This window comes from Neopelma chrysocephalum, unplaced genomic scaffold (assembly GCF_003984885.1).
Source record: "Neopelma chrysocephalum unplaced genomic scaffold, ASM398488v2 Primary Assembly neopelma1_72, whole genome shotgun sequence".
Taxonomy (NCBI): Eukaryota; Metazoa; Chordata; class Aves; order Passeriformes; family Pipridae; genus Neopelma; species Neopelma chrysocephalum.
Genome location: NW_020897732.1, coordinates 10288846 through 10301209, shown reverse-complemented (window position 1 = coordinate 10301209; position 12364 = coordinate 10288846). Strand labels below are relative to the sequence as shown.

Here is a 12364-nt window from a genome sequence, read left to right as displayed (position 1 = left end):
CTGACCAAAGATGGAAATGAAACACTCATATATTGCAGGTAATGCAACACAAACACTAGGAATCCAATGTTAAAAACCTAAGTTGTTCCAACTCATATTCCCAGTAAAAATTTCCATTTTGACAACAGCCATACTTCTTAATGGATGAGTTCTCAAATTGTTAAACCTGTGCTTCTGAAAATGTTAATTTTAGCATAAGATCAAATAACCTCTCTGTATATTGTCATGGCTGAACAGATGGAACAGTGCAATCACACAGCTTAAATCCAGACAGCCAAAAGGAATCAAACTTCCCTAACTGGCAGAAGAGGAAAAACTCTTTATAAATCAACTTCACAGATCCAGCCAAAAAAAGTTTGAAAGAATAACACTTGACAAAAGCTGCCCTTATTTGCCTTTATTGCTACACACAGAGGGCAGCCCTCCCCCATCTTCTGTGAAATGCCAAACTGCCACTCCAGTGGGATGTGTAATCCCAAAGTCAATAGAGGAGGCATCCAAGCTAGTGTGTAAAACAGGTGAAAGTGCAGCTCTGTAGTTGCTTGACTTTACCCGGAATTCCTCAGGAATTCCTGGTAAATCCGCTGGAATTTGGTGTTAGGTAAGAGTTCCTTTTGCACTTCTCTTCTGTGACCCTGTACTAAGACTCCTGTTGAACTGAACTGCACAGAGTTCAGTAAATAACCATGACAGGTAAAGAGACATAGGACAGAGGAGGAGTACCAAGAAAAATAAGTGCCATAACCTCAACTATTTCTAATTCATGACTTAATTTTTAGCTTGTTAGGAGAAGGAAGACAACCTGCCAATTCCCTGGAACTTGTGGGTCAAATTAAAAAATTTGTCAAGTGATATAACAATGTTGCTACAACCTTTGAAGCCATAGCCAGGTTTTCAAAAGTACATAACAAATCTACAATATAATCCTTGCTGTGCTGTATACACATAAGTACTCCCTACGGACCATTAAGCAAGACTGACTTAAAAAAGAAATCTGTCCAAGCCACACCCTCCATAACCCCAAATCATCTCTCCCCTCTAACCCTGTGAGCCAGAACTCAAAGTTCAAGTCATTCCACGAAGAATTAAATTTTAAAATAACGACAGGCTGGGAAAGAAGCTATTTTGGCTCTAAAATACCGTATAACGTTAAATCAATCCTCAGCAATAGAGGTATGTTACTGGTGAGTTACACTGCCTTCCCAGAAGGCAATTTCCTCCTCAAAGAGAAATTTTTTCTTTTATCACTGCGCTACACAATCGGAGCTGTAAGGCGAGTGCACTTACAATGGCACAAAATGACACCTATGGAGCTTCCTCTGCTGCTCACACTTCTCAGCCTGCCCCTCTCTCACCCTCACTCTCCTCTGCAGAATAATCCCCATCAAACAATCCTGCCCCAGAACGTGTGGCCAGTACTGTGCTCAGACAGCTCAGAGATCATACGTGTTGTTGATGAGCACCACAAGCTGACACCACCTAAATACAGCATGGTGTTCTTCAAAGAAAGCAATCAAACATACCTAGAAGGTTACAGCCCTTCTGAATAGTCCCCCAGCTATGAGTAAGCGTCCCACAGCTTTACAGTTCTTAAGTACTGGCAGCAGATTTTATAACACTAACGTTGTTTAACACTACTCACAGTTTGGTAAAACCCAAAGGCATCATATGAGATCACAGAAGGTAAGAACACGTAAGCAAAAAAAACGTTAAGGATAAAAATACAGGGTTTTAATGATCCCTGATGTTTTTTTTCCCTAATACAGAGTGTTTCAAAAGAGGCAGCACTCCCGTGCACGGAACGTGCAGTGCAAGTTCAGCCAAGCAGCCCTGTGTAATGAACACCTAGATCTGTATGTAATGAACACCTGCACCTCACAAAGCTCCTGAGCACACTCCAGGACACGTGTTCCCTGTCTCCTCCTGTGCTCCCTGTCATTACGGGAAGCTCGGACGCACTCGTGAACCATCGTGTTAAAATGTAAACAAACTGCAGCAGTTTATTGGTAGCCCAGTGAGTACCACCTCCATGCATTTCTGCCCACTCCCCATGACTGTGTCATGGATACAAGTCATGGTGGTGTAGCTGGAGCACACACAAATAGGAAAATTCATGGAAAATTTCCCCATGGTTAACTGCAGTGACATTTTCCATTTAAAGCAAGACTCCTAATTTACTCTGTAAATATCAAACAAGCTACTTATGAACTTTTGGGACAGAGTTAAGGCAGTTCCCTCTTCCCTTTTTTAGACATCCATTCAATAGACAGGAAAAAAACGAAACAAAAAATCACTAACAAACCCCAAACCAAAGCCTTTAAATACACACTACAAAGGAAGTCTTTAGTGACTAAACAAGAAGTCAGGATCATTTTTAAGTTAACTTTCACCTCTGAATGCATGGTCACTATAAACTTAGCTCAACAGAAGTATGAATACCTATTGTCTTGACTCTGAAGAGAGATTCAAAGAAGGAAAGATAACTTACTTGGCCAGCAGTGTCAACCAGCTGAAGATGATATTCTTGGCCATTTACTGTGATCAGTTTTGTAAAAGCTAGAACAAAGAAGAAATACAGAAACATGTCAGAATTACACACAAGGAAGGGATCAGAAGTCACTCATCTGTGTCATTGTCAGCCAAGCCACTAAGAAAAAAAACTTCAGTTACAGGCTTTAAAGTAGCAATAAAAGGCTACATCGAGTGCTGTACTTTTAACTTGTCTGTTGCAGATAACAAAACTCAGAAATTTACTTTAAGATTTCAAATTTCAGGAGATTCCCACATTGGATGCAGCTGTTCCTCCTTTACTTTCTTAAAAGGACAGAATAAAACGGGGGTTTACATGCATTTCTAAGAAACTTTGAGGCAACTGTAATTACTGGTAACATAAGACACTTAAACACAACTGGCATCAAAGCTAAGTTTGAACTTATAGGATATTTTCCTCAGTTTCCAAGCAGTTTAGCACAATCAATTTCCTAAATGTAAATCCCATGAAGTAAGTGATCTTGATTAAAAAAAATAAAAAAAAAAATCTTTGGGGGCTAAAACACACAGAACCGCACTTATGAATACACTAAACCTAAATAATGACAATTAGCTAGAAGTTCACCATGTTGCTTTCACATCTGCTGTAGCTTCCAGCCCATCTAGTCCTCAGTCACGAAGCACACTCAGTCCCAAAAGCGATGAGAATTGCTTCTCTTCCTCGGATTCATGAAATGCCAACGTGCTGTGAGCTGAGGAATCTTACTCAATGTTTGTGTTATGCAACTGCAAAAGCAAACAGCGTCACAGCTCTTGTAGGAATAATAATGTACTGACCAGAACACACAAACCCAGTTTTGGAGCTCTGCTTTGGCCTTCAAGATGCACTCCAGACACCATTATGGGACAGTTCTGGTATACTGAGTAAAGTTTGTGTTGTCCTCTGGTTGACGTCATTTTCCCAAATACTAACAGTCCTAAAACCCTCATCTGTCACTGCAATGATGAGCAGGGAAAGAGAGTCAGGGAATGGGTCAGTGTAGTGTTAGCTAAGCTGTCCACAGCTTCCCAAAGCTGCACAGTTGGATGTTCCCAACCCCACTGTGCAGTCCCCTGCCTACGCTTTCTGGGTTTGAACAGGGTCTCCTAGAAGCTGAAGTTGTCCAACTTTCCTCCTCCCCCAAAGGTCATTGTCCCGTCAAGTCTGCACAATTTGAGCATTATCTCAAGTAAGTGGGCTGAAATAGCTGAAACTGGAGGTTTCAACCCACCTCATAAATCAAAGCACCCTTTCAAAAAAATGGAGCAATTCAAACAGCAAAGCCAAGCTAACACAGAGTGTCCAAATCAACAGTGTAAAGCACACCTACAACTTCCATTACAATACCAGCAACTGCCATTTGAAATGGAGAATCAAAGCTCCTGCCTTACCCTGGCCATCCCCTAACAAAGCTGATCTAGCACATGTGCTGCTCTCAAGTCACTGTCTGGTTGCTGTTGTCATTGCTGCACAAAAGTTTTAGGTTATAAAACAAGGATCCACAACAGCTCTTTGCCTTGGATGAGTACTGCGATGGGGACAAACTGTTTGTTTGAACAGATGTTAACAGGCAGCGTTGCTATAATACAATATCCCTGCTTTTAGTCAGAGGGAAAACAGACTCCTCTGGAGACACACTGCATTAACAGGTGTATGGAAACAACAGTCTCCAGTCTCTTGACACTGCACATACACATCAAAGCACTCTGCAGTCAAAGCAGCTTCAAGAGCATCATGAAGTTAATATTTAAAAAGGGACAGATGACAGCTTTTTCAGACTATTCTAGAAGCCTAGAAGAGACCCGGCAAAGACATCATCATCCTCATCAGTACTGGAAGAGAGTGTGACACAGATAAGGGAAGGGAAACGTGGAGGAGTCACCACAGAACTGTTAGTTCAGTGCAGAGCCTTGCAGCACTAAGCACAGCCCACTGCATGGAGACAGATCTGCTTCGATGAAGTCACAATTAATGACTTTCATTTCTTCTCTGAAGCTTTTAAAAAATATTCCTGGTTAAGAATTTCATCATCCGAAAAACCTGCAAGCGTATTTATTGTGATCTGTTGATCCAGAGGAATCAACCATTTCCAATTCCGTCACCTACCATCCTGGGACACGTTGCCTTTCTTTGTGCTGATGAGCAAGAAAAACAACAACAATACAATCACTGCACAGCCTGGCTCTTCCTGGTAGGCCAAGGACTGAACTCAGCAGGCCTGACCAACCTCTGCAGCCCTAAGTCATTCTGCATCTGCAAAATGCTGCTCATAACTGGAACATGGATCTTGGAAAAGGACATGCTCACACTTTACACCCCGTAGCTCCAGTGATCAGTGTTACCCTAAGATCAAGTACACCAGCCTGAATGAAATGATTTGCATATGCAACTCAAATGACAGCTGCTGTGAAAACAAGCCATTATGATTAAAAAAAAGGCAGGTAAACAAATGCAGGCTTTCAGATCAACAGTGATACTGAGTGAAAGTAGGAGAGTGGTGCAACATCACTGCTGTAGCTAAATACAACCACCTCGTTAGGGTTCCTGGGTTACTGCCTCCTGCATCCCTTTCTGCTGTCTTCATTCCAAAGTCAATGCCTGTCACTAATCTGTTAGGACATCTTTCACAACACTGAGATGTGTGATGCAACAGAGCTATTTTTAATTTTCCTCAGAAGCCTCACTTGCCCCCCTTGAGAAGGCTGCTCACCAGCAGCTCCTGAGGAGAATCACAATTCACCCTTTGTGGAAGAAGTTTAGCCTTAAAGATGCTCTACCAGACCCATAGGTACCCCCTCCACAACACCTAGGGTTCCTCCAGCCCCCTCCCCCTTCCTAATACACTTCTCACAGTTGCATCAAAAAACATGGAATGGAGGTAGGAAGCGAATGGGGGAAGATCTGTCCTTTCCTTAAGGAGCTAGTGAGCCTGTTTAAGGGAGAAAGGAAGACCACAGAGCTGTGGAACAGTGCTTGAAGCCCCTCCAAAACTGCAACAAAAATCAAAAAGCAGCCAGGCAGCCCTTGGAGGACCTGGAGAAAATAATTGAGACTGGGGCTGTCATCTTTCCTGAAACACAAGACATCCCTGCAAAGATAGGGTGGGTGGAGATATGTGCATGTCTTCATTATCTGTTCCTTCTGACCTATTTGAGTTCCAAATTCAGATTCTAGTTCTCATTCCTGTAAAACTTTCGAGTTTTAAATTGCAATGGTTTTAGTTCATGTGAACTAATCTGCCTTCAAAGCCCCATCCAGGCCAGTGTCCACACAGACTCCCTCCACAACTCTCCTCCTCTCCAGGGATCTTCTCCTTCCAACATTCCCACAAGTTTCCACTAGTTTCTCAACCTGGCTGTCTCAAGAACAGTCACCCATTGTGGTGCCACTCCTGTTGGGACACTCAGAAAGGGAAAATCTCTTTTGCTAAGCAGTGAGGTCTCATCTCCGCTGCTGCCATAGAACACAAGTTACTCTTCCTGATACACAAGCTTAGTAGAAGCAACTGAATTCAACATCCTCATTAACTTAAATAAACTAGCAAAGGAAAATGCAGCAGTGAAGCAGTGTTCACCTTCACAAACACTCAGTGAAATCTGATACACCTGATTTTCCCTTTACAATTCCAAAGGTAGAGATTTTCACACTTAGAAAATGAAATTCCTAGAATAGTAGGTCTTATTCCTATTGTTCAAGGCTTATACTACTTGTTCCTGTAAGAGCTTGACTATAGCTTGCCTTCTATACAATTTAGCACTTCTATACACTCAGCATTTTGTGCAAGTTTTATTATTTGAAGACAAAAATTATAAAGATTAAGGTACCTGCAGTACTACCCTTTCATCAGTGCTGGTAGAATACTGTAATAAATTACAAGGACAATTTTCTGGAGACAAAACATAAATCACACAGGTCAGTTTACCCTTCACTATGTACTTTTTTCGTAAGAGTAGACCCAACCACCAGATGAAACTGAAAAGGTTTTATAACCTCCTACAAAAAGCACTGGAATAATGCAACATTCTGCAACACTGTCCCTAGTACAGGAACCTGGACTTTTTAACACTTTTTGCCAGCATTGTCCACCAAATTTGAAATTACAAGCTAGGAAAAGTGCAAGAGTTGATAACATACTTTGTGTCTTATGACCCTGCATAGAATCAGAAATATACAGCTGGGAGTGTCAAAAGACTGGAATGATCAAAGATTTATAAAAAAAAATATTTAAAAATATTAAGTACATGAGTCAAAAGAATTAGTTTATACTACACACCCATCAAAACTAGTTGCAAATCTCTGTCTTATAAAAGATACCTTCAATAAATTTAAAATTTTTGTTAAATTAGAATGTGTTCTCTATTCTTTTCCTCACAGAAGCAATTCTAAAATAGTGTCTTTATCAGGCATTCTAGGGCCTAAAGATGGGACAGATTTCCCACTGTTTTGGACCTCAGGGCATAACCCCAATGTTTTCAACCTTTACTTCCCAGCAATATGTTCTGATGCAAGAAGGGCCCTTCAGTTCTCTACCTTTCAAAAAGCAAATTCCTCCAGCCACAGCCACAGATCACAAGACTTACACCAAATGAATAATGTTGTTTGTTTTCCAAATAAATAAGAAATCAAGTGAAAAGTTAAGCCTTTTCAAGATGTCCCCGCCCAACAAGTCTTCATGGCCATGACATACTCCATGATTAGAATTCAGATCAAACAAGCAGTGCAGACTACAAGGATTAAGTAAGAGAAAAATTCATCTGTGGTGTATTTTCATAGTTAAGAAACACTACCAGTGTGAGATACACAACTACAGAGTTTCTAACAGCAGCTACAGACAACAGGTAAAGGATGAAACAAGCTAAGCTTGTACCAAGATGTCAAAAGGCTACAAGATGACACAGACTCGGCGTTTTACAGGGACTTTGACTCCATGTCAAATTTGTTCATTCCCATATAACTGCATAAACCTTAAAAAGATTACTTTAAATAATTTGCATTTATATAGAAGAGAGAGTAAAAATAACCTGTCCCAACTGACATTAAGATTTAAAATACAGAAACTTAATCCTCAGTATTTTGTGCGTAGTTTTAATTTAAAACATACCTTACTTATAATTCTAGCAAAGTAAAAAGGGATGATGGAAAGCCTTAGTATGAATGACATCTGTGTAAGAGCTAACATTCAGATCGTTCAGGCCAAGGGGTAAATTATCTACTCTGACTTGCTTAAGTAAATTGAGAGTTTCTCAAAAAGTAGCATTTGAATTTTAGTTCTAAGCAATAAAATAATCCCGAATAAAATATCCTGAGAGCTACTGATTCGTAATTATTACCACATAAAAATTCAGAAGAAACCCTATTCTGCTGATTGCTTCATTCAAACTTACAGAGTATCACATAGGCTTAGCATCCTACTGCAGAAGTTTAAAACACTAAAACCACTGCATTTCAGAAGTCATTAAAATACAAGAAACTCCAGGGCTACAATCATGAAACCAGTTTTATCTGCTACACAATTAAAGTAAACCAGTATGATCAAGTTACTCAGAGTAGCACTGCAGTTGTTCAAGTACTTTATGGCCATCTCTAGCTCAGAAAGAGATGCCTGGATTGTAATGAATACCAGGTAACTCACTGCTGAAGTGACTTTTTGCTCTTGGCAGCATTTTTAGTATTAATGTCTTTACCCACCCACTACATTAGCTATTCACAAAGGCACTAATACCAACAAAAAAACCCTGCTAAGAGAAAAAAGACACTTGAGAAGTCAAATACTCAGTATTTGCAGCAAGCTGATAGTGTACCAACCTTGTTATCAAACAGCTGGAAAGGAGTAATTGAAAAGGTTATCAAGTGATCATGGCCACAGCATGTCAACCTTCTAAGGCAGCCATTTAATCCTGACTGGTATTGATGGCTTTATGTTCATCCGGATATACTGACCCAATAAGACATGTGAGACTCTGGAATACTCGTATATAGTGGCACATTTTCATACAGGTATGACATATGTAATTTAAAGTGCCCTGACTACATTAGGGGAAGCAGATGTCCAACAACATAATACAATACAAGGAGATGCATTGTAGCCAGGTTCATTAGGGTTTCCTTCATTTAGTGTTAAAAGACAATTCAGCTGTTTGGAGAAGCAGGTACACAGTGATTTCCATGCTGCAATACTGTAAACGTTGGTTTAAAAGAGCAATAAGACTTAAGAGTTAATTAACGAGCTTTCATGTTAATACGTAAATGCCCACATAAGCGGTGTGTATAACGCCAAGGACTTCTGATAAGTTACTTAGGTACAGAAAAGCAGCTTGCCAGTTATTTACTTACTGTTCTCTATGGTTGGATCATATGAATCAACAAACTGTCCTTCCACAAACTGAATCGTCAGTGAAGATTTTCCTGTAAAGAACGGAAAAGAGAAATACGGATTGAAACAAGTCTTCAGGTTGTTATCACTTTACACTTACTAGTAGATAGATAGTGTTTTATCTAGCTATCTAGCCAATGTGAGCTTTGTATGCTTCATTTCAAGTATCTATACATGACAACTGACCTAGTTTTAAATTAAATGCCTATTCCTAGTAACTGGGTCTCCTGAACATATAAAAAGCAGAGCAAAAGCTACTTGGTATGTGTTCTGCTTTTGTTTTAACTGGGCATAATTTAAACGACTCCTCCAGTTTAAAACGAATCTAAAAGCAGCAGTGTACAATCCTCATAGAACTAAATTTAACAAACTGCTATACTTGGAAGGTTTTTCTGTCAAGAGGCAAATAAAACTCGAAATCAGTTTCAGTCACTGCAAAGAAAACTTGGATAGAATTAGCCAAATTTGGTTTGACTTGAAGATTGAACATATTTCCCATGACAAAAGGATGATCTCAAAATTCTTGAGACCAACATATTCTCCTATTAATCCTCCTACTGCCACACCACAACAGACCAGCGGATGCTGTATTTTAAGCAGTGACTGAGGGGGCATAATTGGATTTTTTTCCTTTGGAAGCCATTTAACTGCTATACTTTGGCAGACAACTTTATGTTCCAAATTTCAGTTAGAGTAATGCAAAACACTGAACTTAGTAGCAAATTGAAAAAAACCCGATAACTCAGTCTTGAGAGATTTTACAAGATGGTGAAGAAAAATCACATACATTGACCATATAAAGTTCTGCATTGACCTTTAAAGTTCTGCAACTGAAGACTTTTCAAGCATTACAATTTCCATTACAGCACATCCTCTACATTTGGGAATCTACTAGATCCTATTACATTATGTTTACTGGACAAATACACTCCTAAGAAGATTGCCAAGTGCATTAGCTGCTTTTGGACATGAGCATATTCTTCATGCTCCTTTATATTCTTTTCATCGGCAAGAAGCACAAACAAAATATGACCTTGAGTTAAAATTTTGACTCAAGACCATCCGACTCAGTGGAAGCCTCTCAATGACCTCTTAAATAACCAATGTTGTGGTGGAACTAAATAGTAAAATTGTTTTCAGGAATAAATTGCTTTGGATAAAGGCTGCCCACTTGCAGTGCTCAGACCACACTATGTTTAACTTTGCTGTAGAAAAGTCCTTTCCTAAGCATTTCTTCAGGAGATACTAAAAAACAGTTTTCTATTTAATTTTCTGGCATGCTCAGTGTCATGAGCATGTGTATTCAAATGTCATGCCAGTTTATTCAAGAAACAATGCTAAAAACCAAAAAATTCAGACAAATCCCAGAAAGACCAAGATTTGAACAAGTTGCTTTTTCTCAGATCATGTTCTTAGACACCATTTTCTGATCTTATCTAACAACACCACTGAAGGTGTCACGCTCACTGTGCATAAGTTGACAGAGGACACTGCACTTTAAACTGTTGCTCCAGCAAGGGACACCTCCCTCCCCCCCCATTCAAAATCTTCCTAATAAGGACAGATTAGGGATTGAAACTCTGCATCCCAGCAACTTTCTGAAACTGTGTATTTTGGACACCACTTGGTGAATTTTCAAACTATTTCTTCTTCAGCTTATGAAGTTGCTACCCAGAGTTCATGCTTCCAGATTCTTTGCCAATACCAGCACATTAAGCACTCCGTTTCAAAACAAATTTAACTATTTCTATATTAGGCTGTAAAATATCCAAGATAAGAAGAGCTAAGTGTAGCACAGATCATCACTGAACATTTTTCCTCCTAAGAAGGATCCTAAACTAACTGAAAGACTTGATTGCTACTGTCTGTCTGTGCTAAGCCTGGGAACTGAATCCCAGGAAGGAGTGGGAGCCAACAGAAAACGCTGCATTTAACACCCAGCTGTATTAATTACTGCTTTCCTCCTAACAGTGAAAGAGGAGGAAACAAAAACAGACAAAACCAGTGTTCCAACAACTCTCCTTCTAAATTCCTCCTGGCTTGGTAACAAGTCTCTCAGTAATGATGTGCTCCTGATCACAAGAGGATGCCTGCTTTCTTCCATGAGCCACAGGGAAGCTCTCCAGTCTTGGATTCCGCACCTACCCCCTCGGGATAAGTGCATGTAACAGTATCCCACTTAAACCAAGGCTTCCAAAGTGGACATGAGAAATTCAAACCCCGGGTCATTAACACCCCACTGCCATGTCTCACCCATGACCAAGCCGCGCTCAGAACCATGTAAACAACAGCTCGGCTTGAACTTTGTCCTACAGGTTTTATTCCAGGCCTTTGACCTATGCTCGCGGACAGGGCAGAAAATCAAGCTGACAATTTAGCTCCTATTTGCTCTTTCCCCAGAAAGATCAGGCAAGGTTTTCAGAGAGGATTGCAACACAAACATTACGTCCATGAGGCAGGGGCCAGGGAACTGCACGCAACTATGTCTGCCAATGTGTTAACTCCACCTTGGAGCACGGCAGGGAGGAGGATTTGGGAAGACACCTCTGACTCCACGTGCAGACACCGCTAGCACACTTCAGCCTTAACAGGACAAGCCTGACACCAGCAGCAAAGGCTTGATTACCTGATTACTCAAGGGTGCACACCTCAGAAACGCTCAGCTCCAGTGTGCCCTCATTTGGAACACAGCCACACATTTTTCTGTTAAGCTTTTCCTTCTTGCATCCTCCATACTGGTACATTTAACATACCCACTGTACTCAAGTTTTAGGAAAATAAACATCCATTGAGACCAAAATGAGAAGTGTCACAAGCAGAAGCAAGGCTGGGAGCTGGGTGCAGAGCCTTGCTACGGTAACTCCAAGCACCAGATGCTCCATGGCAGAGGAGTTACAAGCAAAATCCTCCAAGTTTACAGACTCTCCCTCTCCCTGTAGGTAGAGGACAGAAGGGAAGGGCTGTGTGGAATGTGTTTTACGAGTGTTTAGAATACAAGTCCCAGGTGGCTGAAAGCTCAAGTTGTCCAGAAGTACCCAAAGTGTATTTGCATACACAATTCATTGTTTACGGTATTATGTGAGAGTGGTAAAAGAAAAGAGTTTTCCACTGTCAAAACAGAAAAGGAGCAGGTTTTCAGACAGAAAGCCAGTTCAAAAAATAAAGCTGTCGCATTTCTGTTCACACCAGACCACTCGCACCATGAAACCCAACGTCCCATAAACACTCTGTGCAATCACAGCACATCAGTTTCAAATGCCATTGCAACTGTCAAGGCAAAACAATTGCCAAATTGAGTTTTACTCATCTTTTTACTACTTGGATGAGAGCTGTAGTATGTAATCTAGCCTTAAAATTCAAGCTTTACAACACCAGGCAATTTACCAAGCAGATGAGTAACTGAGCATGGGTGGGCTCAGGAACAGCTGCCTCCCTACAGAGGCCGTGCCCCTACTTTGCTG

At 40.5% G+C, this 12364-nt stretch overlaps 1 protein-coding gene across 1 annotated transcript in view; it reads right to left on the bottom strand.

Moving 5' to 3' along the window:
• The window catches only part of RHEB (Ras homolog, mTORC1 binding), a 39724-nt gene that overhangs the window by 12594 nt on the left and 14766 nt on the right, over positions 1–12364 (bottom strand). The window contains exons 2-3 of the mRNA XM_027686882.1: positions 8864–8935; positions 2489–2556 (exon numbers count right to left, since the gene is read on the bottom strand). Coding sequence (XP_027542683.1) covers positions 2489–2556; positions 8864–8935 — 140 coding nt within the window. The remainder of the gene's footprint in view (positions 1–2488; positions 2557–8863; positions 8936–12364) is intronic.